Raw genomic sequence first — 27,448 nt, 5'->3', positions numbered from 1 at the left:
TGTCCAAAAAACCTGGAAAATCCACAAACAATGATTTTTGAGAATAAAGCAGTTGTCCATGCTAGAGAGCATTGATGACTAATAAAGTGTGTCTAGAAAAGAGACATTTGCAGAGCATATCCCAGTAGACACATTCATATCATATTACTCATATTTGAAGCCATGCTCTCATCGCTGTGGACAGGCACCGGGTGATTTTGACCAACAGCCTCTCCAGCACTGATAATTAAATGAATAAATGATTAGTTGTGAATATTCCGCCACTAATGCAAGGGGAGTTAATAACAATTTTATTGTGCAACTGATTAAATGGCAAAACGACCAATCAAAACACTGACAATCTATTCTCAAGCCCTCTCCAGCCTGATTGAAGAATAATTGCCACTCTGTTTTGCAATTTCAGTTGTCTGCATTAGGTCTCTCAATTAGAGTTAGAGAGACAAGAGATATGTGTAGAGTTAAACAGAGAATAGAGAAAGCTTTGACCACTTAATAGGCTGAGACCACAGTCTTTGTTTTGGAGCTGATATGCAAATGGTTCAACCAAACCTGCAGAGCAAAATCTCTTTTCTTCTCCCACTTTGCATAAGGGTTTGGTTTACATGTTTCAATGAGAGCGAGACAAGGGCCGTAGCATTTGGCGAAGTTGGTTACATATGCTGGATTTGCATATGGCAGCAAAGCCAGGTGTGGCTTTGTTTGTCTCAAAACACGGTAAGCTGTTTGCAAGTGCTCTTGGCCTCAACTGATTATGCAGGGTCATGCAGATCTGTTTCAAAACTAGTAAGCTGCCTGAAAAGTATAAAAAAGTTGAATCTAATTAAAAACCCAATATTTGTGTGCGTTGTTTTTTATGCTTAAACAGAGAATTGCATCATTAGCTTAGCAACAAGTTAACGTCAAAGTCTATTGAAATGTAATGTTCGGTATACATGTGCCTGTGTGTGTGCATTGTGTCACGCAGACTTTTCGTGTGCAGCCGCATTTTTCTAGACACATGGGCCGCATTTTTGTGTTCATTTTTAATTGTTTTAGACAATTTTTTAGAAGAAATTCAAATTTTAAAAATGCATCTCGAGACACCTGTTTTCTTTCAGATTGGTTGTTTTTTCTAGCTGTTTTTAATGCAAGAATGTTCTCAGTTTGAACAGTCCCCTATAAGGCAGCCTGTTATGTAGGCAGTGGACAGTAAAGGTCGAAACATACTCTATGCAAGTGCATAAACGCAGATGCTTCTAGATACGCAAGCCTGATTTCGTGACTTGTTGTGTTCCAAAATGTCTGAGCAATTCATAAATCAATGCAAGTACGCGTTACAGTCCCAACGTTGCTGCAAGGGGCGCTAAATTGGAAACTACTGTGAGTTTTGTCTTTCAAGTCAACTACTGTCATTACGGAGGAACAGTCTGAGGACAGTATTGCTGAGCAAGAAAGTTAAAGTCAAAATATTTATAACAACGTACCTGAATAATAATGAATACACTTTAATAATATAGACTTTTGAACATAACTCTATCACCCCCTTGAGTACTGAGGTTTGTTACCTTCACAGCAATGCAAGAACCCATGTTGAGCATGTTCAACCGGACCGCAGATTGGCAGTGCATTGGCCAAGCACTTGCATCCTGCATAAAGTATGTTTCTAGCCTAAGGCAGCTCACAAGATTATGGAAAAGAGCTACACCCACTCATATAGTGCAGTTTGCCAAAAGGTGATGGATAAAGACTGCTTGCAGTGTGCTGGAATCTAAAACCCACACGAATGTGAGGTATTCTTAAAATAGTCTGCACGACATCGCAAAGTGTCCATGTCTCTTTTCAGTGGCTCCCTTTTGTTTCTCTCGCACTCTCCCTCTCTGTAAAGCTGTTATCAGCTGAAACAGCTCTGACCTTTCATATTTGTTAGCCTCTGGCACACATGCCCAGCCAAACAGCCAAAGCACTTTATCACAAGACTATGAATTACCACAGAAAGGACACCATCTCACTGCCTGCTTGATCTTAGACTGCATACACTCCTGCTCTGCTCTGAATGGTCTTTCTTTCAGCCCCTTCAAAGACATTTGGTAAACACAGCTGACATAACCATAGTGATGGTTGTAGGATGATGTATTTGCGCACACTAGCCCTGAATTTTCTAGTACTACTGACATTTCGCATAAACTATGGTTGAAGAGATGAGAGGACATATTCTGTCTGTAACCCATTTTTACATCTCTTCCACAGTGTATCCCTAAAATGAACCAGTAACTATGGACCATTAACATGCATTAAAGGCATTGTGTATAATTTTGGGGATGTCATGCTGTTTCAAACCCAACTTTTCATATAAGGAGATGTTATAAGCAGAATGTTATCCTCAGTCAACATTCACTTTCATTGCATCTAGTGCATCATACAGTGAAAGTGAATGGTGACTGAGGCTAACGTTCTCCCTATTTGGGGCAGTTACATTGAGACAACAGCTCTGAATTATAGTCCATGAGTCTCTGTGAGTGTATTTTCCTATATTGCAGTTTCCGTTTGAAATGTATTTGTGTGAGAGTGAGGGATGGCTATGCATTTGGAATGAGTTTTATTTATGTCAGTCTATGAGAATAGAGGCAAAACAAAAACAAAAAAAAATAATATATGGCATCATAGAAAAGAATTATAGATACTGAATGGGAAATGCAGTGGTGTGAAGTGTATGTGGGCAAAGATGAAGTGTCTTTGTGAGTGTATAAGGCATGATTAAACGCTATGAGCATGCTTGAATGCTAACTGCAAATCCATCGTTGCTTGGGGTGTCTGGTGCATCTGTGCATGTATGTAAATTTGTAATCTGTGTATTTGTACTCAGAGTATGCAGAGGATCTATGCATGAATCTGTACTCCACTCTTCATATTAACATTAAAATGGTTTTCTACTTCAAAGGTTTGTCATCTTCATTGCCAGGGATTTTCAAAAGGGCTCAATGAAAAAGTACCATGGTATTTTGTTTTATTTTGTTTTATTTACATGGCAATATTACAGTTTTCTGTAGAGTAAAATCTAAATACTATGGTACATGAGTTCAGAGCTATGGTATATATCAAAGTACCATGGAATTACCATCTGATATGATCACTTTACCATGGTACCTCCACAGTATATTTTTGTGTGGTATTACAGCATGTACAGCATATGCCATTAGCCAATAAGCATGCAGGCAGCACACTACATACCCCCACAGAGCTGCAATACCTACCCTAGTTCAGCCATTTTGGCTCCATTTTCATCAAATTACACCCAATATGTGACCAGAACGAGCTCCATTCCGCCATGATGGCTCTGTTTCCTGATAGCATAAGAGCTTGTGCTGAAAGGTGAATGCTAATCCTGCTGCTCTGTGAAGTGTGAAGCGTAACAACACCGGCTGACTCCTCAAACAATGGAGGCCATGTGGCGTTCATCACCAATTTTTGTCCCTCTTTGCCCAACAAGTAAATGTATCCACACCTGCATCCTGCATATTAATGCTACTCACAGTCAGGGACGGCTGGCGTTGTGAAGAGAAATACCTCAGAGAGCAATCAAAATGAAAGGTGGACTAAAGAAGCTCATTCAGCCTAGCTACAGTAAGCCTCTAAATGTGACTGTTTAATACTCTGTAATATTGAATCACATCATCTGAAACACTTAAAACAGGGCAAAAGAGGGTGAGGTAATGGCAGAATATGCCGATCTCTCTTTTATGACAGGTTCGGTCTGAATTACTATCCGAGAGGTACAAATCTTTTGAGGTTTCAGCGCTGTGAAGAGATCCAAAAGGAATGCATGTTTTAAATGTACTATGGTTCTTAATACGTTTACTGGTATATTTGTACTGGTACTTCAAAGAACCCATGAGGGCTCTGTTAGCAGATGATACCTAGAACCAAGAATGTAACCAAAAGTTCAAGACTAGAGCAGACCAAATATAAAAGCTTAGGAACTGGTCAATGAAAAACAATTTATGCTAATGAGTACAACCTTATTGTAAAGTGTTACCGCATAACTTTCAAATTATTATTTTATTTTATTCTTTATTTCCAGACACGCAGTAAGTGTATTTGTGAGAAAGAAAGAGAGAGAAAAGACTTTATGGTGAGTCTATATCTCCCCTTGTTAATTCTTTGTCACGGGGTCTGGGTGATGCAAGGGCCAGGGACTCGAGCCATAAAGTTGATAAAATGCCAGTACCACTTCTACATCCCTCGGGAGCATAACAGAGTGTGTGCGTATCCACAATGTGCTGACTCAACCATTCTCATTCTCACAACTGCCACCACATGTGCCACCCACAGGGCCTGACCCAGCAGACCATGTGGGCATTGATATGATGTGAACCTGTCAGAGTGCTGTGCATTAACCCACCTCTCTCATTGTGCCACACCCGATCCCATCTCAATGCCCACGTCCTGCTCCAAAGGGGATATCGGTCCTCTAGAAATGGAGGCTAAAAGCCTAGAGATGCAAGGAATCGGCCTGGCCATTTATCTCCAGACTGCAACAGTATTTTCTCCTTTCCTTTAGAAAAGCCGTCGCTTTCTCTCTTTTTCTCCCTCCCTTTTTCTTTATCCATAGTTTGAAATAGGGCTGGGCAGTATGACAATATGCTGTATATTGTGTGACAGTATAAAATACGGCAACTGTCAGAGATTCTACTATCCTGTTTATGCAAAATCGGACACCAAATAAAAACCTATTGGCTACTCTGCAATTTGCAGATGAGCACTTCTAGTGTATACAGATTAGTTTTATATTTTTTATATTCGATATAGATTATATTCCCTTGCAAAAATATAAAATGCTGAACATTGCAGACTTTTTGCATGGATTGGGAGCGATTTCGTTTTTATGCATTACGCTGCGGTGCGCTACTCGTGTTCAGTATAGATGCGGTAAAACTGTAGGTTGTTCATGACTGCCAAGCAATAAATTAAACTGATGTATATGTACAGTATAGTGTGTGTATATTGGCAATGTTACAATGTATTTAAACATAAGTAATCCAATCACATTACTGTTTTAAGTTTTTGGATTAGAACTGTTATATGCAGCTGAAGCAGCTGTTTTTGCACTGATGCCAAATGACTTATTTACTTATTATGAATAATCTTATCCTTTGGTTTGCGCCCATCAAAATTCCCCCCCAAAAAGAGAAAACAATCAAAATAAAGTGTTTTTTAAACTTTAACCATTTTAAAATTTTTATTATTTTAACACCTATGGGGACTAGTTCTTTCAATTAGTGAATGTCTTGGGGGGGGGGGGGGTTACTGTAAAAATGTTTTTGTTATTAACAATTTTTATGGCTTCCATATAACAAATTTAAAAATAACATAACAGAATATTTGGAATCAAATTATATAAATTTACAACCCCCCCACCCCCAACCGGACACAAACAGGCACCCCAGTGGTCAAATGCCAATTGACAATGACACACAAACAGACAATAAAACAGCAGACAATATTTAGAAACATAAAAAAAAAAAAAAAAAAAGCATACTTTCAAAAACAAAAAGGTTGCAACAGGCACATTTAAAACATCGTCTCTCTCCACTGCCCCTCCCCCGAGAGCCTTCTAAAAAGGCTAAATAGCTGCCCCTATGTTGCCTAGCCTTCTATATGACATCTCTTCAAATGCCGCTACCCTGCCCATCTCCGTATACCACTCACAAAATGAGGGCGCTCCAGCCGACTTCCATCCCCTAAGGATGACCTGTCTGCCAATCATAACACCGGCCAGGACCCAATTCTTCCTGCATTTATTCCCTACATCAATGACCGCCCCATCGCCTAAAATACAGAGTCTAGGGCAAAATGAAATTTGAGTACCCAATACGTCACACATAAAACTCTGAACCCTCAACTAAAATTCTTGGATCTTAACACACCACCAAAAAACATGGGTTGTGTCCCCATCTTCTGATTGGCATTACCAGCAGGTGGGTGTGTCTTTATGACCAAGCCTATACAATCTAGAGGGGGTCCACTAGAATCGATGTAAAATCTTAAATTGCATAAGGCGCACCCTTGCACCTCTAGATGTAGACTTGATGTTTTTTAGAATCCTAGCCCACACTCACTCAACCAAGTTTAAATCTTCATCCCATAATCTCTTGAGAGAAGTTTAAGCTCCATCCCCCAGACTCTGATTTAGCAGGGAGTAATACACTGATGCCTCATAATCTTTTCCAAAAGCAGTAATCACCACTTCCAGAGTATCTGTCGCTTTAGGGGGGTATATGCTACTCCCAAAAATAGTACAAAGCAGGTGGTGCAGTTGTAAATACGTAAAGAATTGAGACCTGGGAATCCCAAAATGTTGAACCATGTTTTCAAAGGATCTTAACACTCCACTCTCATATAGGTCACCGATCATATTAACCTCCCTCACAATCCACTCTGTCCAGCAGAAAGGGGACTTATTAATACATAACTTTGGGTTCAGCCATATGCTCGAAGCAATATTAAATAAATGTCCGAAATAAACACTCTGGACACTTTTGTCCATACCACGTGCAAATGCGAGATAACGGGGTGTAACTTAACTTCTCCGTTTAGTTTGATAGAAAGGCTTTGCAATGGCGAAATGGGGCAAGAACTTCCTGTTCAATACAAAACCAGGGAAGGCCTATCTCAGGTGGAAGTGACCAATGCAAATGTCTGAGACCGAATGCATAACAATAAAACAAAATCTTGGGTAGGCCTAGCCCACTTTTGTCAATCGGCCTATGCAATTTACTGAAATGTAATCTGGGACGTTTACCATTCCAAATGAAGGACTTCGCTATGCTATCAAATTGCTTGAAATAAGAGAGGGGGACATCTATAGGGAGAGATTGTAGCAGGTAGTTGAATTTTGGAATACAATTCATTTTAATAAAATTAACCTTCCCAATCATAGATAAATGTAATGAAGCCCACCTGCCCACATCACTCTAAAACCTTTTTATTAAAGGGTTATAAATTAACTAACTAAATCACACACATTTGCTGGGAATAAAATACCCAAATACTTAATACCCTGTTTGGGCCACTGGAAGGCACCCGGCTGAAAAGCCGTTACCAGGCAGTACACTGTCAGAGCCAAAGCTTCGGATTTAAACCAATTAACTCTCTATCCTGAGAACTTAGAAAAGGAATTAATAATTCTGTGTAGGCAAGGCATAGATCTAGTAGGGCTGGATACGAATAATAAAATATCATCTGCGTAAAGCATAAGCTTATGCGCCAACACCTCCCGCCGCCACCCCTGGAAAATCATCCTCCTTTCTTATCATGGTTGCTAATGGTTCCAGGGCAAGACAGATCAACAATGGGGAAAGAGGGCAATCCTGCCGGGTGCTCCTATCCAGAGTAAAATAATCAGAAATAAATCCATTTGTTTGCACCGCCACTACCTGGTGTCTATAAAGTAAATTAATCCACCCAATAAAAGTATTCCTGAATACGTACATTTCCAAAATCTTAAAAAGTTAATCCCGTTCTACCATATCAAACGCTTTTTCGGCATCAATCGAGATGGCAGCGACCTGAGTCTGATCGTTCGCCACTGCCCACATGACATTAATGAAATGCCTAATGTTATCAGAAAAGTTACAGCCCCGAATAAACCCCACCTAATCTATATGTATAAGAGATGTCATAACTTTACTCAATCGGTTAGCCAAAATTTTTGACAATATTTTTACGTCTAGCTGGATCAGGGAAATTGGACGGTAACTCTTACACTCGCTTGGATCTTTGTCCTTTTTAAATATCAGACTGATCCAGGCTTGCATCATGGTTTGCGGAAGCTTTCCATTCTTTAATGATACCGTATAAACTTCTAGTAAAAGTTGAGCCAGTTCTGTAGCATAAGATCTAAAAGCCATCTGGCCCCGGAGCCTTATAATTATAATTACTCCTCCAAGGTTATCTCAGAATCAAGATAATTTTTTTGCTCAGCCGACAGTTTAGGAAGTTCTAATGGTTCCACAAAGTTTCTAATATCCTCTTCAGTAGACGAAGATCTGGAACTATAAAGATCAAGATAGAATTCTTTAAAAGCATTATTAATATCAGTGGCCGAGGTAAATATTTCACCACCAGCAGATTTCACTTAGGGAATTGGAGAAAAAGACTCTCTCTGTTTTATATATCTATCCAGAAGCTTCCCTGCTTTGTACCCTGACTCAAAGTATGACTGTCTTGCCCTGAATAGCCAAATCTCCATCTTCTGCAACAAAATAGTATTATATCTGTATTTCAATTGGGTTAATTCTCTGAGGCCATTAGATGACATTCTATGTTTCAGCTTTGCCTCGGCACTTTTGAAATTCCCTTCCAATTCCAAGAGTTCTTGTGCTTTGGATTTTTGGTGAATGCGGCATACTGTATGATCCGACCCCTAAGAACTGCCTTAAGTGCCTCCCAAGCCACGCTCACAGAGGATACTGAGGACCAGTTGGTCTCCATATAGACATTGATTTCAGCCTTTAGCATTTGTTGGAATTCAGGATTTTGCAAAAGGGATACATTAAAGCGCCAACTATATGATTTCCTTTTCTTCAAATGTGGCAACACCTCTAAACACACCAGGGCGTGATCTGAGACTAAAATGTTTCCAATTGAACAATCAACAACAGATGGAATGAGGGACTTAGATATAAAAAATCTATTCTAGAGTAAATCTTATGGACTGATGAAAAAAAATTATAGTCCCTCCCAGATGGGTTCAAAAGTCTCCAAATATCTGTAAGACCAAGATTTTTGCACATCCTGTGAAGCGTTAATGTTGCCCTAGTGGGCTTGCACATTTTTGCTTCACTAGGATCAAGGACTGAATCCATCAAAAGATTAAAGTCTCCTCCCAATATTATATCATGAGGGGTGCCAGTGGCTTGCAACATTTCTTCATGATCTATAAAAAAAGCCCTGATCATCAACATTAGGTGCAAAAATATTAGCCAAAATTAGACTTTGCCCCTGAATTTCAACTAAAACAATAATGATTCTTTCTCATTTATATTTAATCTGTTTGAGACATTTGAATTGTAGATGTTTACTTATCAGCATAATGACTCCCCTGCTCTTACTTGAGCCAGCACTAAAGAAAGCATGCCCACCCCATATCCTCCCAAATTTTCAGCTTCCTGCGGAGAAAGATGCGTTTCTTGAAGAAACACAATATCATATGTCTTACGCTTAAGAAGAGAAATAACCTTCCTTCTTTTTATGGGGTGCCCCAACCCATTCACATTCCACGTGGAGAGAGAAAATCCACTCATATTAACATTTGACAATTTGACATATAAGAAAAAATAGATAGTGTGTCAAAAACAAGATTATAAAGACCACATTCCAACATTAGTGCATCCATCAAACCCCGAACATCCACCAAAACCAGACAAACAGAAAAAAGAAAAACATGCGCATTATTATATAGTATCTATACAGTGTGGCAGGGTGCATTATCCTGCTGAAAGAGGCCACTGCCATCAGGAAATGCAATTGCCATGAAGGGGTGTACCTGGTCTGCAACGATTATGAGGTAAATGGCACTTGTCAAATTGACATCCACATGAATGGCCGGATCCAGGATTTCCCAGCAGAACATTGCCCAGAGCATCACACTCCCTCCTCCAGCTTGTCGTCTTCCCAAAGTGCATCCTGGTGCCATCACATCCCCAGGTAAACAGTGCACACGTATTCGGCCGTCCATGTGATGTAAAAGAAAATGTGACTCATCAGACCAGGCAACCTTCTTCCACTATTCCAAGGTCCAGTTCCGATGATCGCGTGGCCATTGTAGATGCTTTCGACGGTGGACAGGGGTCATAATGGGCACTCTGACAAATCTGCAGCTACGAAGCCCCATATGCAGCAGGGTGTGATGCACTGTGTGTTGTGACACATTCCTCCAGTAACCATCAATAAAACTTTCTGTGACTTGTGCCACAGTAGACCTTCTGTCGGTTCAGACCAGACGAGATAGCCTTCATTGCCCTCATGCATCAATGAGCTTCGAGAACCCAACACCCTGTCACCGGTTTGTGATTTGTCCCTCCTCGGACCACTGTCAGAATGTATTCACCACTGCTGACTGGGAGCGCCCTACAAGCCTTGCCGTTTCAGAGACGCTCTGACCCAGTCATCTGGCCATAATAATTTGGCCCTTTTCAAAGTCGCTCAGGTCTTTACTCCTGCCCATTTCTCCTGCATTCAACATGTTGACTACGAGAACTAGTTGAAAGAACTAGTCCCCACATAGGTTGCTTATTCATTGCAATGCGCATTAAATCTCTTAAACTCAAATCCTCCACAACATTAAACTGCCAGTATATTGTGGCAGATCAGCTTTCCTACAGCAACTGTGAAGCTGCGTTCATGATTCGTGTCAGTGTGGCAATGCCAGCGGCACTTTGAAATCCACATGAAGAACACTTGCAAACTGCGTTTTGGTGATAGTTAAGATTTGATGTGCTTCTGTGGTAATTAAAATGCCCCTTACACAGTTGGAAAAATACTTGATTTCTATCACAAGTCCCATCTGGGCTTGTTTTGTACATCATATAGCGTTACGAGCTCCTTTCTTCATCATTTTAGCACGGACATGCTGATGTGTGTGCTGATGACAACCTCTGCGGCTCTATCATAGTAGAGAGCTTAACGTTCAACTAGCGTGTTACCATAGAATGACTATGGGACCGCTGCATTGTGCTATTTTATGCTAAGTTTGTAGGCTCATCTTGGTAGAAGGGTTCTGGTGTGTGTGTGTGTGTTGTGAAGTGTGTGTCAGTGTAATGACTCCGGGTGGACACATTGACACATTACAAATTATTCAAACCATTGTTAATGCTGGCATATTAACATTAAATACGTTAATTATGATAATAATTCACGCGTTAAACTTTTTTAATTAATCGCATGTTAACACGTTCTGACAGCTCTAATGTGTGTGTGTGTGTGTGTGTGTATATATATATATATATATATATATATATATATATATATATATATATATACACACACCAGGGTGTAAGATTTTGGTTTACCGCCCACATTGTCTGAAACACATCCCATATAGAATAAACCACTAGGTGTTGTTTGTATTGATATTATGAGTTAGGTCTCTCTCTTTCACATACACACTCTCTCTCTTCATTATGCTGTCATAGGGGGTGACCTTGTTCTCCCTCCATCTCTGCTCCTTCAGCTGTCACTCCATCACTCTCTCCTTCACTGACATGACTCTACCTCTTACATTCCTCTCTTTCATTAGTGTAAGCTGTCACATTCTCACCATCCTGTTGCTGTTATGGATAGAGGAGAGTGGAGTGAACATATTGTGTCTGCATAAATATATATTCTGACCTGTCTCTCTGACATGACATAGATGTAGCTGTTGTCCAGGGAGAAAGCCATGTCTCTGAGAACAGGGCTTCCATCTTTAATGACCGGCAGAGTTTCATATTGGATGCCACCATGAGGAGGACCATCAACTCGGATCTGAGACAAAAAAAAAAGAGACAGAGAGACAAATAAGCAAATATCATTATTCACAGCATTCACATTATAATTAAATAAAATAAAATTAAAAAGGTTTACATTTCCCCCAAAACATTCAAGGCATTTTTCAAAAGATTTTTACTGTTGTGTGTGAAAATCCCAGGAGATCAGCAGGTACAGAAATACTCAAACCAGCCCGTCTGACACCAACAATCATGGACGCTCCAAATCACTGAGATCACATTGTTTCTCGATTCTGATGGTAGATGTGAACATTAACTGAAGCTCCCGACCCGTATCTCCATGATTTTATGCACTGCACTGCTGCCACAAGATTGGCTGATTAGATAATTGCATGGATGATTGTTGGTGCCAGACGGGCTGGTTTGAGTATTTCTGTAACTGCTGATCTCCTGGGATTTTCACACACAACAGTCTCTAGAATTTACTCTGAATGGTGCCAAAAACAAAAAATCATTCAGTGAGGGGCAGTTCTGTGAACAGAAATGCCTTGTTGATGAGAGAGGTCAACAGAGAATGGCCAGACTGGTTCGAACTGACAAAGTCAACTCAGATAACCGCTCTGTACAATTGTGGTGAGAAGAATAGCATCTCAGAATGCTACTCTGAGATGCGGGTTTGCACTGTTTTTGCAGCATGAGGGGGACCTACACAATATTAAGCAGGTGGTTTTAATGTTGTGGCTGATCAGTGTATATATACATATATATATATATATATACACTGGCGGCCAAAAATTTTGAATAATTTACAGATTTTGCTCTTATGGAATGAAATTGGTACTTTTATTCACCAAAGTGGCATTCAACTGATCACAATGTATAGTCAGGATATTAATAACATGAAAAATTACTATTACAATTTGACATTTTTACTGTTAAAAATTATATTTTTACTTATACTTCTTCAAAAGAGTTCTCATCAAAAAATCCTCCACGTGCAGCAATGACAGCTTTGCAGATCCTTGTCATTCTAGCTGTCGGTCTGTCCATATACTCAGGTGACATTTCACCCCGCACTTCCTGTAGCACTTGTCATAGATGTGGCTGTCTTGTTGGGTACTTCTCATGCACCTTACTGTCTAGCTGATCCCACAAAAGCTCAATGGGGTTAAGATCCATAACACTCTTTTCCAATTATCTGCTGTCCAATGTCTGTGTTTCTTTGCCCACTCTAACCTTTCATTTTTATTTTTCTGTTTCAAAAGTGGCTTTTTCTTTGCAGTTCTTCCCATAAGACCTGCACCCTGAGTCTTCTATTTACTGTTGTACATGAAACTGATGTTGAGGGGGTAGAATTCAGTGAAGCTGTCAGCTGAGGACATGTGAGGCGTCTATTTCTCAAACTAGAGACTCTGATGTACTTATCCTCTTGTTTAGTTGAACGTCTGGCCTTCCACATCTCTTTCTGTCCTTGTTAGAGCCAGTTGTCCTTTGTCTTTGAAGACTGTAGTGTACACCTTTGTATGAAATCTTCAGGTTTTTTTTTTTTTTTTGGCAATTTCAAGCATTGTATAGCCTTCATTCCTCAACACAATGATTGACTGATGAGTTTCTAGAGAAAGGTGTTTCTTTTTTGCCATGTTTGACCTACTATTGACCTTAAGACATGCCAGTCTATTGCATACAGTGGCAACTCAAAAACAAACACAAAGACAATGTTAAGCTTCATTTAATGAACCAAATAGTTTTCAGCTGTGTTTAATATAATGGCAAGTGATTTTCTAGTACCATATTAGCAATTTAGCATGATAACTCAAGGATAAGGTGTTGGAGTGTTGGCTGCTGGAAATGGGGTCTGTCTAGGTTTGATCAAAAATTACTTTTTTCAAATAGTGATTGTGCTGTTTTTTTTTTTGTTGTTGTTTTTTTTACATCAGTAATGTCCTGACTATACTTTGTGATCAGTTGAATGCCATGTTGGTGAATTAAAGTACCAATTTCCTTCAGAAACAGCAAAATCTGAACATTATTCCAGCTTTTGGCTGCCAGTGTGTATATATATATATATATATATATAGCTGTATAATGGAAATGAAACTGAAAATCATCTTTAAATGTCAAAGGGTTTTTGATCAGGGCACAGGGCATCACAGAACAATAATATCAATGAAAAACTAATTGACTGCACAGGTATAACATGTAAGTGTCTCCGCTCACTGCCTTAACCCGCCTCCATCATACAATCGAAAAGAACTAGACACATTTTATCTGTCCAGCATGGAGTGGGTGTGTCTGACCAGGGTCAGTTCTAGGTCACGCGTCTGTCTAGTTAGTACTTTACAACAGAACAGATGAGGAGGCAGAGGACAACCCTAACAAAGATCCAGCGGGACGGAAGAACAGACCAAAAGCCATTCAAAGACACAGGCAGCCGCAGAGGAATAGTGTAATGATCAGAAGACTTAGTTCTTAGTAAAATGTTGTTCTATCTTTAAATATTTTTAAAGACATAAAAAAATCCAGCTCGAAATCACAAGTCTTCGCTTTGACATATTTGACACATATCAAGTTTTTAGGCACTTCCTAAGTGTAGCAACTACTATAATTTCCATCAGATCTATATATCACTTTAACATCAAATCATATGTAAGCTGCAATATTCCCCTACTTATTAACAGCAATGTTACTCAGGCCCAGAGCACAGGCAGGAAAAAATCTCAAATGCTACATGTTCATGCCACACTAAAGCCCTGTTCAACCATTAGTCCACTCCGGCGAATGTTAAAACCATCTGTGAAAGGCAGACTCCCAATCCACTAAACTGACATTTACAGCACGCCACCGTCCTGCCTTAACTGTAAATGTGTTCATACATAAAACATGTCAGCCAGTCAACAAGACCCGCCTTCTACTGCTCGGCTGAGTGTGACCCTGAAAAGACCCGGTGCGCACCGCAGGGACCTTATGTCACGGAGAACCGTATGTCCACTACCCCGCAGAGGGCACTTTGAAGAACATAGGAAGTGGGTTTGGCATTCTGGTTGTGGAGGTAAATGTTGTGTTCACTGGTCCTGCAGGGAACTTAAAAGCCATCAGGCAGAAATACTGTGGTAGGGATGTGGATTGTTATTGTAAAAGTAGAATTCCTTTGTAGATGGGTTTATCTGTTGCACTATCCTCCTCTGTTCTTTGTTGTTGATTTCTGGAAAAAAGGAATCTCTTCTTTTAACATTTCCTCTGTTTTCATTTTCTCTTTCTTCCTTCCCATGATCTGATGTTCACCTCTCCCTTGGATTGTGCCTCATTCACTCTATATTGATATTGTTTTCTCTGTCTCTGTCTTCTCTTTTCATTCTTCTGCAACATTTGCTCATTAGTTCTTCATTACTGGCACACCCTCTCTTTCTTTCTCCCTCGATCCCATATGTACATTATAGATGGCAGTCGTCCCTTTGGCTCAAGTGGAAGTGCAGCTGTCTTTCTCTTTCAGCGCCTCTGAAGCTCTCTCCCACGCAGAACTATACAACACAAACTCTCAATCACATAACATCATGTTGGTTTTGTGCAGTTTCACCCATGTTGCACATGTGTCTGTATTAGATTGTGTCTTAATGTGCATTTGTTTGTGGCCAAAAGTGTCCTATGTTGCTGTCAGCAAGAGATATACTGCTCTGACAATAAATCAAAGTCCTGCTACAGGTAAAAGAGAGAGGAATATATTCCTGTGCTTGAGACTAATGATAAATAACTGTTCCTGGTGCACTATTCATTATATGTGGGTTTGATGATGTCAGGTGAACCATCAGGAAGTGGAAAAAAATAAAATGAATCACAAAATCTTACAATGTCATAATTTTTTATGTCAGGTGCCCTAACAGGAAGTGGAATAAAATAAAATAATGTTTGATGAGCTCTGCTGACCCAACAGGAAGTGAGAGTGTTCCTCATTTCCATCTCTATTAATCTTACTTGTCATTTTGCTTTAATCTGCCCTCTTTATCAAGATCAGAGACACTTTACTGGCATGGTAGAAACATTATATATATATATATATATATATATATATATATATATATATATATATATATATATATATAAATAAAAAAAATTAAAAAAAACCCTGAAAACTAAACAAAACAAACAAAAACAATTTTCTTTCATTTTAAATAGATCGATATAAACACAGAAACCACTTTTTTTTTTCACAAATAACCACTAGATGATGCCATAAACATGTGAAACTTACATACTATAGGTTATTTGGCTCATCAGCTTGAACAGAGAATGAAACAGGAGCCATCAAACGCTGTGTATCATATTTTATATAAACAGCTCTGTAGGGTTAAATATTCATTTTTAAATATATGGCTTTAAAGGTTAGTGAATAGAGGTACTCTATACATGCATATTTTGAATGTGTGCTTTATTTCTATGCATGCTGTGTGTGTTTGTATTTGTATGAGGAATTACAGAGACCGTTGGACACTTTCAGCTACATGCTCATGCCAACAGGATGCTTTTGAAGTGAGAATGTAAGTGTGCAAGAAAACCACTTGAAGAGATACCAGACTCATATTGAAATGCTCTACCTGTTTAACATGACAACATACCGCAAAAAACACTCAGTTGGACACTCAGTCTAACACTGTGTTAGAATGTGCGCTCTACTATAAGTGTACACAACCACATCAGCAAGAAACTTTAGGGCACCTAGTTTTGCAAATAACCTATTTTTGATTATTCATGCAAACTACAGTAACTCCTCCTGTACTTAAAATGTAGTGAATACAAACCATAATTTTTAAACACACACATCTGTACTGTCGCACAGTGCAACACTCAACTTGAACTTCCATTTTTATTGTTTTTAAGAATAAGCTGTATGCAACTCACTGTATTAAATGTGTTCTTGATATTTATCACTGGAAGCATAATTTTACATACTAATTAAAAACAAATAAAAGGCATACAGTATATACTATGGAGTATGCAGTAAGCCGTACAATAGTATTCCATTCCAAACACAGCCATTATCCTGTTAGCATGTTGAACAGGTACTCTGATACAACTTTCACAATGCAATTCTTTCACAATCCAATTTTTGCTTGCAATAATTACGAAAGAAATGGCATAAAAGAAAAAGAGTGTAATTTAATTTCTACACAAAGCACCTACCAAATGAAACATAAACCTGTTCAAAGACCTGCCGCAACAATATATACACTCTTCTCTAATTTTATCGATAACCTCTCAACCACACTACACATGAGCGATCAAAGCCGAAAAGGAACTGAAGAAAATCTAAATCCATTTCCCATATGTATTATTCTTTCTTTATTCGCAATAAAAGGCAATGAAAAGTGCAGACCTTTTGAAGATAATTTTCAAGACACCAAGGGACTTGTACACAATGAATGTCCTTGTTTAAATATACTGTAAGAGAGAGGCAGAGACAGAACTCAGACTGACAGAGTAATCTGTCCTGTAGCCTATCTCAGATCTGCCGTAATCCATTTTAAATGGGTAGGCTTGTGCAGAATGTCGAGACAGAGAGATACAGAGCAAGAGAGACTCCTTTGCCACCTGCACACCCTGATTCCAATTACAATAAAGGGGGTACCTCAAAATTGGCTGTTCTCACAGGTCAAATGTCATCACTTATCCAGTAAGGAAGGGGTCACACTAACTGAAAAGGTTAACTGTCAAAATAAGGCCAACCTGACCCTCAACTTTTCCTAAATCTGTTGTACTGGTCATAGACAAGTACGGCTTGTGACCAAGGGAACTTGATCAGAGAGTAATTTCTTGTCAGGTATGCTCATCATTAGGTCTGGGTATTGATACAGATTTCCCGATTCGATTCTGATTCAAAAGCTCAGTTATAAAGTCCTTTTTGCTGACATATGAAAGAAATTCTCTTTCAGCTAATGCTGTTATTAATTATACATGGGACCTTCTAACTAGGTACATTACAAAAATATAAATGTTACTTAAAATAAACTTAAATACTTTAAAATATTGTATTAGTTTTTCATCATTTTGGTCACATTTGAGATTTTTTAAAATGAACATATCCATGTTTTCTATCAATATATATGATATAATATTGCGTATATTAAACTGTATTGTGTTACGTTTATGGTTTACATGCAAAAAGTATTTACATTGATTTGTTGAACACGTGCTAAAAAACAATACTGTTTCCTCTCATTGTGTAGAGGGTTGCGCATAGAGTAAAAGACAGATTTGGGGATTTAAGAATCAATTTCATTCAAATGAAGATCACAATGCATCAGAAAATTGATATTTTTACCCAGCCCTACTCATCATATATTTTAGTACGGGAATCTGGATGTAGAATGCCTCCATTCAGAGCAAAATAGTTATTCAAAGTCAAGTCTATATTGAGTCTCAAGTCTTTTGTCACGAGTCCAAGGCAAGTTTCAAGTCTTTCCAGGCCAAGTCTAAGTCAAGTATTAAGTCTTTTGTTATGAGTCCAAGTCAAGTCTTCTCTTTCAAACCCAAGTCTAAGTCGAGTGTCAGGTCTTAGTCTTTTGTTACGAGTCCAAGTCAAATCTTGTCTTTCAAAGCCAAGTCTAAGTCAAGTCTCAAGTCTTTCAAGGCCAAGCTTAGGTCAACTATTAGTCTTACAAGTCCAAGTCAAGTCTTGTCTTTCAAAGCCAAGTCGAGTCTCAAGTTAGGTCTCTAGTATTTCAAGGTCAAGTCTTAGTACAGTCTTAAGTCTTTATATTTTGTCACATGCCCAAGTCAAGTGTCAAGTCTTCAAAGCTAAGTCTAAGGGCCGTAACACTCTACGCAAGTATGTGAACGCAGACACATCTTGCAACTCGAGCTCGATTTCATGTGTCGTTTCATTCTGAAATGTGTCAGACTGCAATTCATAACACAACACAACTACGCGATTGCATTCTCAACATTGCTGCAAGGGGTATGTGACAGATCTCTTGCTATTTTGTGAAGGAGGAAGCAGGAGCCGGGTAAACAATCCACGTAAGCTTTTTATTGTACACACATTTTTTAGTCTAATACACACTGTTTGCTTTTCAGCAACACACACAAAACTCTCTCTCTCCCCTCTGGCAGTCTGGACACTCTTTTTATCCCTCTCCATCTCTCACTGAAACACAGAACAGCTGTTAGAGACAATTTCCCACAGGTGTCAATCCTTACCATTCTTCCTCTCCCGGCCTCACTCTCCACGGACGTCGCTTGTCCACACCCACATCACCACAGGGCACTATAGCGGGATTAGTGTGAAAGGTTCGCTTCTATGGTGAGTTTTCTCTTTCAACTCAACTACTCAAAGTTAAAGTCTAAATATTTATAGCAACTTGCCTGAATAATAAAACATCCAGTTTAATGGCACATACTTTTGAAAGTAACTCTATCGCCCCCTTGAGTACTGAGGTTTGTTCCCCCCACAGAAACACAAGAATGCACATTAAGCATGTTCAAACGTATCATGTGTTGGCAATGCGGTGGCCAAGCGCTTTCATCTGCTTTCATGTACTTGCGTAGAGTATATTTCAGCCCTAAAATATTTCAGCCCCTCACAAACACATTCCCAGTCTTTTTTGGTAACAGTGTTTTATTTGCTGCAAGTTAGTTACAAGTCAACAACAATAACCACCAGGAACTCTTTAAAGGATTCTTTTTTTCTCTCTCTCTCTTCCTGTATATGGGGTGAGGTGGAGAGGGATATTTCAGGTCTGCTGTATGCAGTAGTAACCCCCCCAGCCATCACCTCTCTCCCTTTCTGAGAGATTTTTCTGAGCCCCGGTCCACCTGGATAACACATCTAATCCATCACCTGTGTCAGCTTGAAGAATTCGGATGTCAGCAAGCTTTCTCTCTCTCTCTTTCCCTCTCCCTCTCTCTGATGGTTTCTAGCAGTGGAAAACAGGCTCTTTTGTTCTTGTTGCTGTAGTACAACACTATCTCCCATAACGCATATGTTACAGACCGCTAGCGCCATGTGTCACTTTCTATCCAGACGCACTTGAGCACTAAAGCAGATTTCAACCTCTCAGGGACAGAGAGAGAGAAACAGAAAGCGTGCAAGAGTGGATACTTTGACTCTGACCATGTTAAGTACAGTATATTAATGCTGGGGTGCATTTAGTGTAACTATACAGAGGGAACATTTAATTAGACTGGTTTACATGTGAAGCTCATTATGCTAAGAACACTGGAACATTTTGAAACTAATATACGCATATACGTTTTCCGTACAGTACACAGGAAAACATAAAATGCATAGACACTAAGGACCAAATCAACACCTAATCATGTTGTCTTATTAAAACTTGTTTTTTAACACAATGTGTGAAGGTTTCTTTAATGTTCTTTAACAAGTTTGTACTGTAACAAACTGAGCCAACTTCCTGAGCACCAGATGGCTTTTTCCCAACTATAAATTTTCTTTAAAAACACTAAAATAAAGCACAAAAAGAACGTTATACTCAGACATGATCTAAATTTACAGTATTCACAAAACCTGTGACAGTGGAAGGCAGGTGTTTTATTTAAAGTCAGATAAAATAATAATACTCAACCCCCCCCACCCCCCACTCCAATTATTGATTTGTCAACCGACAAAATATAACCTTATCATGTTCAATTACAAGACTCAAATCAATAGATATGTAACCACCAAAAACAAAACAAAAGTAATTTAATAGTAAAATACACCACATAACCCAAGAACAACATATTTATATTAAAGGGATAGTTCACCTAAAAATGAAAATGATCTCATCATTTACTCAGCCTCATGACATCCCAGATGTGTATGACATTCTCTCTTCTGCTGAACACAAACTAAGATTTTTAGAAGAATATCTCAGCTCTGTAAGCCCATACAATGGTCCAAAGTGAACGGTGGCCAGAACTTTGAAGGTCCAAAAGCAAATAAAGGCAGGATAAAAGTAATCCATAGGACTCCAGTGGTTAAATCCATATCTTCTGAAGCAATATGATAGATGTGAGTAATAAACAGATCAATATTTGAGTAATTTTTCACTATAAATCTCCACTTTTACTTTAACTTCATTCTTCTTTTGTTTTTGGCGATTCACATTCTTCTCTGTGCATATTGCCACCTACTGAGCAGGGAGGAGAATTTAAAGTAAAAAAGGATTTAAACATTGATCTGTTTCAATATGAGAATTACATTTTTGGGTGAACTAACCCTTTAAGTGTCAAATAACCAGAGGTCTTGAAACTTACAGTGTGGCATTATACTTGAGGGAAATTCTCTCAACAGTGAAAACCCAAAGTCATATCTGTTCCAGAAACATATCCATGTCATTTTTAATTGATATTTTGGCATTTAGATAAAACAAATGCCTTGCCTCATGTGGAACGCTTGAAATACTTCTCAAAGTCCAAATATCAGGTCATTGATAAACTTCCTAAGAATTTCACCAACAAGAACACTGCATTGATATAACTTGACCTCGGTTTGAAACCCATATAAACCACACAAGCTTTTTCCTGCAGGTTACAGAAAACAGAACTGAAAAAGAGGATCTGTGGTGAAACATGATCAAAAATATCCCTAATTACTAAAAAATGCCAACATGCAGTCTCGCAACAATGGGCAGCCAGCAGCCGGCTATATTTAGAGAAGCCTTAAAACAACAGAACCACGGCCAAACTGGTGGATTGTGTCCAAGTGAGCTCATTGAAAACGAGTTTGAGGTAAAACTAATGTTGAACCAGTGGTTATATGATGTTTTTCTGCACTTAATTGGCCCAGCCTGTTCTGCATTAAGATTTATTACACAGTTGAATTCCTCAATGAGGTTTCCTCTCTCTCACAGAGTTTCGTCAACAGTGTGTTGGGCCTTTTGGAATACATACAACAGCTCCTTAGTTGTGAGACCTTTCGGAATAACAGGTATGCTTAGTGAGGCTAAATTTAGCTTGGAATGAGACAAATAGTGTTTAGACTTCCTGTTACAGCCTCTATTATGGATTTTATTGTGTTCTTGATGGCTTTATCCAAATTTACTGGACCTGATATGTATTCCAGCCCTTGCTTAGGGAAGGATGAAGTATCCGACTCAGGACTGCTGGCAGAGTGTATACTCTAAGTTTGGGTGTCCCATTAATTCCTTGTGGAGGAGAAAAATAATGTAAACACAAACTATAAAGCCCCTCTCATTTGCAACACTTCAGCACAACCCATAAAAAGAGTATTAAAGCGGTGTAAAAACTGCATGTAAAAATAAACTGCTGCCTGTGTAGACAAATTAGTATACACCATTAAAAACCAAGAAGCTATTTAAGACTCAACACTGACTGTGAACATAATACATCTTTCTTTCAAAGACACAGATCATAGGGCAAATATTGGATAGACAATTTAAAGTCAAGATTAAACTGCTGTTGCAACCCATTTTACGTCTGGATTTCTGAGTAAAACGGGATTTTGTGTTTTGGGGGACTTGATTGTATCTTTAGGGAATGGACTGAATTATGAAAAGTGGTCTCTACGTGACAGGTGGTTGGATGGAAGTGGTTGAAAAATGACATCAATGACACCAAAAATTTAACTTATTTTAGAGGCAGATCAAGTTACACAATATTAGCAAGTCTTTCAAAATAAGACCAATAATATGTATTAAGAACGTCATTGATTTCAACTGTTGAAGAAATCCAACTGCCTTCAAATCAAAACAAAATAGACACCCAAAATAACACAGCTTGATGTAGAAGCCCACCACAAATTATCACCAAACATCAGAGATAATTGTCAATAGTCAAGATCAGAACCCCCAATGTGCATTTAAAAGCAGAAGAAAGTTGAGGCTGAGGGGAGTTTGAGCATATGAACTGATCAGAGGAAACAAAACGACCAAGAGTGATAACACAATTGGTTATGACAACTATGAAGCTCAGGACCGCTGGGGTAAAGGTAATATCGATAGACAGATAACAACGAACACGCTATCAAAGCAACTTTAAAAACGTTTGCGGTAACAAAACTCAAAGCATGAGCATAATGCATCTCTCTGGCGTTCTCCCTCCACTGAAGTGGATAATGAAGTGAATGGAATCTAAAGTTGCAGGGAAAACAGTGCAAATGGTTCGAATTTCTTCCCTGGAGAACAATCATATTGTATTGCAAGTTAGTAGGCTGTAATTTTACGAGTACAGTGAAACTGAACTGAATGCATGCTCATTTTTGGAAATAATAATAATAAAACACGTCAACTGCTTGTGGAAACTGATACAAACACCATGTCCATTCAAATCCACTGGGGTAAAACCACAGTTATCTTATTAGTAATAAGCATTTCCACATCTAAGAGAAGTGGACAGAAGCCAAGAATTCAACTTGCCTGGGACTGGTATATAAAGTTTGTTTGTTTATTATCTTTACACTTCATGGTATCTACACTCACATAGCACTTTATTAGGAACACAATGGTTGTAGCCCATCTGCCTCAGGGTTCAACGTGTTGTGCATTCCGAGATGCTATTCAGCTCACTACAATTGTACAGAGTGGTTATCTGAGTTACCGTAGCCTTTCTGACAGCTTGAACCAGTCTGGTCATTCTCCGTTGACCCCTCTCATCAACAAAGCATTTCCATCCACAGAACTGTCACTCACTTGATGTCTTTTGTTTTTGGCACCATTCTGAGAAAACTCTAGAGACTGCTGCGTGTGAAAATCCCAGGAGATCAGCAGTTACAGAAAAACACAAACCAGCCCATCTGGCACCAACAATCATGCCACGGTCGAAATCACTGAGATAAAATGTTTTCCCCATTCTGATAGTTTATGTGAACATTAACTGAAGCTTCTGACCCGTATCTGCATGATTTTATGCATTGCACTGCTGCCATACAATTGGCTGATTAGTTAATCACATGAATAAGTACGTGCACAGGTGTTCCTAATAAAGTGCTCAGTGAGTGTACATTAAAGTTGACTTTGAAAGATGTATTTTCAATGCTATTAGTGTCACCAAACAGAATTGTATAAATCAGGGATGCAAAGATCCGATACCTGGATCGTATCGGCTCCGATACTGAAGCTTTTAGACGGATCGGGTATTGGTCCGACGAGCCCGATCCAAATCCGATACTGAGTGTTAGTCATGTTCATTACTGTCAAGCTCCAAAAAGGACATAAAAGAACCATAAAAACACCATTAAAGCAATTCATATGACTCGTGCATTTTATTCAAAGCCATTTAATGACGTGCGATAGCTCAGTGATTCACAAAAGGCTGTGTTTAATAAGTAAATATATAGTATGTACAGAGCCAGCGCGTTAGTAAATGGTGCTGCTGTTGACACAAACTCACAAAAGTTATCACTTTTTATTTCTATGTTTGAAATCGTTCCTGAGAAATGGCTTCACGAAGTTGACGGCGAGCATACCAAAATGGACTTCATGCTGTATCTCCGCAACACTTTGATGGATTGTGACAAAACATTGTATGTGTTATCGCCATCATGCCTTGAAGTCACCTGCAGTATTTTGCCAGGAGATAGCAAAAATGGCTATTTTGGTTTATAACTCTTGAACGCTTTGGCCAGTAAAACATTCCGGGTCAAACGATACCCAATTTTCCCATGTCGGCCATTTTGGGTGTCAGCCATTTTGAATTTTGTCGCAAAATGCTCTATTTTATGAACGCATTGGCGTATCATTACGAAACTTTGTATGTGAAGATGCCTGAGAATTTTGTGAGCTTATAACTTTTAGTGGCGTTGGTCTATTTTCACAGGAATGGTCTCGTTATGTTTGGGAGGACTTGCCGAGTGCAACAATATCATATTTGCTATGGTTTGCCTTATGGCCTGTTGCCACTTCAAAAATAGTTCTGAAACTACTTTAGCGAATTGCTTCAAAACCGTTCATCCAATCGGAACAAAACCACCAAAATAAGAAGCGTCATTAGTACATTTCTTAAGATAAAAGTGAACAAAATTTTGCTCATAAATGCCAAAAACAGGCCGATGAATTTTAAAAGTGGTCTCTGCTTTTACATAAACTGATATAACTCTTAAGTGAAATTAGATATTTTCACCAAACTTGACACACTTAAGGGCTCAACCTGAGAACACACAGAAAAAGTTGTGGGGTTTGGCCATTTGGTGGCGCTATAACAGGGAACAATATGAAAGTGGCTCTAAATATAGAAACATTGGTCCGGTTAATTTCAAAATTTGCATGCAGTGTCTTTGTGGGAGTTACTATCATTGATCATGAGGACAGTTGCATATATTGAGAAACATGGCAGCCATTGGCCAATCATCAACAAATTTGACATTGAGCACACCAAAATGGACTTGAGGCTTTATGTTTGCATTTTTGTGAGACTGGTCTTGTTAGATTGTGTGGGTCATGCAGAGAACAATAATACCATGGTTGGCCATGATTTGATTTTATGTAAACGTTTTGTTGTTGCTATTACTCCTATAACATTTGTCCAGTCAACATGAAATTGAAATCTGCTGATTATTTGCAGACCACGCCTGAAAATATTAGCAAATAGATTTTTGTTGTTTAGAATTGTTTCACAAACAAATTTGAAAGTAACAAATGTATAAAAAACACCAAATAGGAATTAAGGCTGTTGTATTTGCTTAGTAAAATGAAAATATTTTAGGACCTTGCCCTGGGGGTTCATTGTGAATTCTGGATGCCCTGTAGTAAAAATTGGCTAAATGTGCTTGCTTGAAATATTTCAATCAATTAGACAAATTGTTTTCAATTAAGTTAATGTCATGGGAATAATCAAAAGATATATTTTTGTTTAAATTATGTATTGAAATCAGCATCACTGTCACAAAATACAAAACATAATCAAAAAGTGTTCAAAGGCAAAAACATTAGCTGTAGTAAAACAAGAACACTTATCAAAAAATACAAGAAAATAATTACAGAATCAAAATAAATATTTGAAAAAATTGCAGTTCTGTATTTAATTTTATAAATTCACTCAATGTTGCACAACACCCTCTGCACAACCTTGAGTAAACGCTCTTTATCAATGTATTAATAGCCAAAAAAGCAAGCACTTTTGTTCTCCCGATGATAGAGATTTTAATGTGCAACTAGTACATGCAAATAGAACGGTGGTGTATCTTGAGAAGCATGACCATAGATGTTTATATATATATATATATATATATATATACACAAACACATACAGTGGTGTGAAAAGGTGTTTGCCCCCTTCCTGATTTCTTATTTATTTGCATGTTTGTCACACTTAAATGTTTCAGATCATCAAACAAGTTTAAATATTAGTCAAAGATAACACAAGTAAACACAAAATGCAGTTTTTAAATGAAGGTTGTTATTATTAAGGGAAAACAAAATCCAAACCTACATGGCCCTGTGTGAAAAAGTGATTGCCCCCTAAACCTAATAACTGGTTGGGCCACCCTTAGCAGCAACAACTGCAATCAAGCGTTTGCGATAACTTGCAATGAGTCTTTTACAGCGCTGTGGAGGAATTTTGGCCCACTCATCTTTGCAGAATTGTTGTAATTCAGCCACATTGGAGGGTTTTCGAGCATGAACTGCCTTTTTAAGGTCATGCCAGAGCATCTCAATAGGATTCAGGTCAGGACTTTGACTAGGCCACTCCAAAGTCTTCATTTTGTTTTTCTTCAGCCATTCAGAGGTGGACTTGCTGGTGTGTTTTGGATCATTGTCCTGCTGCAGAACCCAAGTTCGCTTCAGCTTGAGGTCACGAACAGATGGCCGGACATTCTCCTTCAGGATTTTTTGGTAGACAGCAGAATTCATGGTTCCATTTATCACAGCAAGTCTTCCAGGTCCTGAAGCAGCAAAACAGCCCCAGACCATCACACTACCACCACATTTTACTGTTGGTATGATGTTCTTTTTCTGAAATGCGGTGTTACTTTTACGCCAGATGTAATGGGACACACACCTTCCAAAAAGTTCAACTTTTGTCTCGTCAGTCCACAGAGTATTTTCCCAAAAGTCTTGGGGATCATCAAGATGTTTTCTGGCAAAAATGAGACGAGCCTTAATGTTCTTTTTGCTCAGCAGTGGTTTTCGTCTTGGAACTCTGCCATGCAGGCCATTTTTTCCCAGTCTCTTTCTTATGGTGGAGTCATGAACACTGACCTTAACTGAGGCAAGTGAGGCCTGCAGTTCTTTGGATGTTGTTGTGGGGTCTTTTGTGACCTCTTGGAAGAGTCGTCGCTGCGCTCTTGGGGTAATTTTGGTTGGCCGGCCACTCCTGGGAAGGTTCACCACTGTTCCATGTTTTCGCCATTTGTGGATAATGGCTCTCACTGTGGTTCTCTGGAGTCCCAAAGCTTTAGAAATGGCTTTATAACCTTTTCCAGACTGATAGATCTCAATTACTTTCTTTCTCATTTGTTCCTGAATTTCTTTGGATCTCGGCATGATGTCTAGCTTTTGAAGATCATTTGGTCTACTTCACTTTGTCAGGCAGGTCCTATTTAAGTGATTTCTTGATTGAGAACAGGTGTGGCAGTAATCAGGCCTGGGTGTGGCTAGAGAAATTGAACTCAGGTGTGATAAACCACAGTTATGTTTTAACAGGTGGGGCAAACACTTTTTCACACAGGGCCATGTAGGTTTGGATTTTGTTTTCCCTTAATAATAACAACCTTCATTTAAAAACTGCATTTTGTGTTTACTTGTGTTATCTTTGACTAATATTTAAACTTGTTTGATGATCTGAAACATTTAAATGTGACAAACATGCAAATAAATAAGAAATCAGGAAGGGGGCAAACACTTTTTCACACCACTGTATATACATTATATATATATATATATCTTTAACTCCTACAGCATTCATCAGAATTCTAACTTAAAATGTGTCATGATGCTTCTTTCGCTGCTCATGCTGCCGATAACTGGCTTGACCCCTGTATTGCTGCTTGCAGCTATATTTATTATTATTATTGTCATCATTAGTATTTGTTT

General features: G+C 38.7%; 1 protein-coding gene across 1 annotated transcript in view; it reads right to left on the bottom strand.

The window, feature by feature from the left end:
• The window catches only part of LOC127419895 (plexin-A2-like), a 318,335-nt gene that overhangs the window by 170,247 nt on the left and 120,640 nt on the right, over nucleotides 1-27,448 (bottom strand). The window contains exon 4 of the mRNA XM_051661704.1: nucleotides 11,368-11,502. Coding sequence (XP_051517664.1) covers nucleotides 11,368-11,502 — 135 coding nt within the window. The remainder of the gene's footprint in view (nucleotides 1-11,367; nucleotides 11,503-27,448) is intronic.

Source organism: Myxocyprinus asiaticus, chromosome 29 (genome assembly GCF_019703515.2).
Source record: "Myxocyprinus asiaticus isolate MX2 ecotype Aquarium Trade chromosome 29, UBuf_Myxa_2, whole genome shotgun sequence".
Classification (NCBI taxonomy): Eukaryota; Metazoa; Chordata; class Actinopteri; order Cypriniformes; family Catostomidae; genus Myxocyprinus; species Myxocyprinus asiaticus.
Note: the sequence above shows the minus strand (reverse complement) of the source record. Positions and strands in the feature narration are given on the sequence as shown.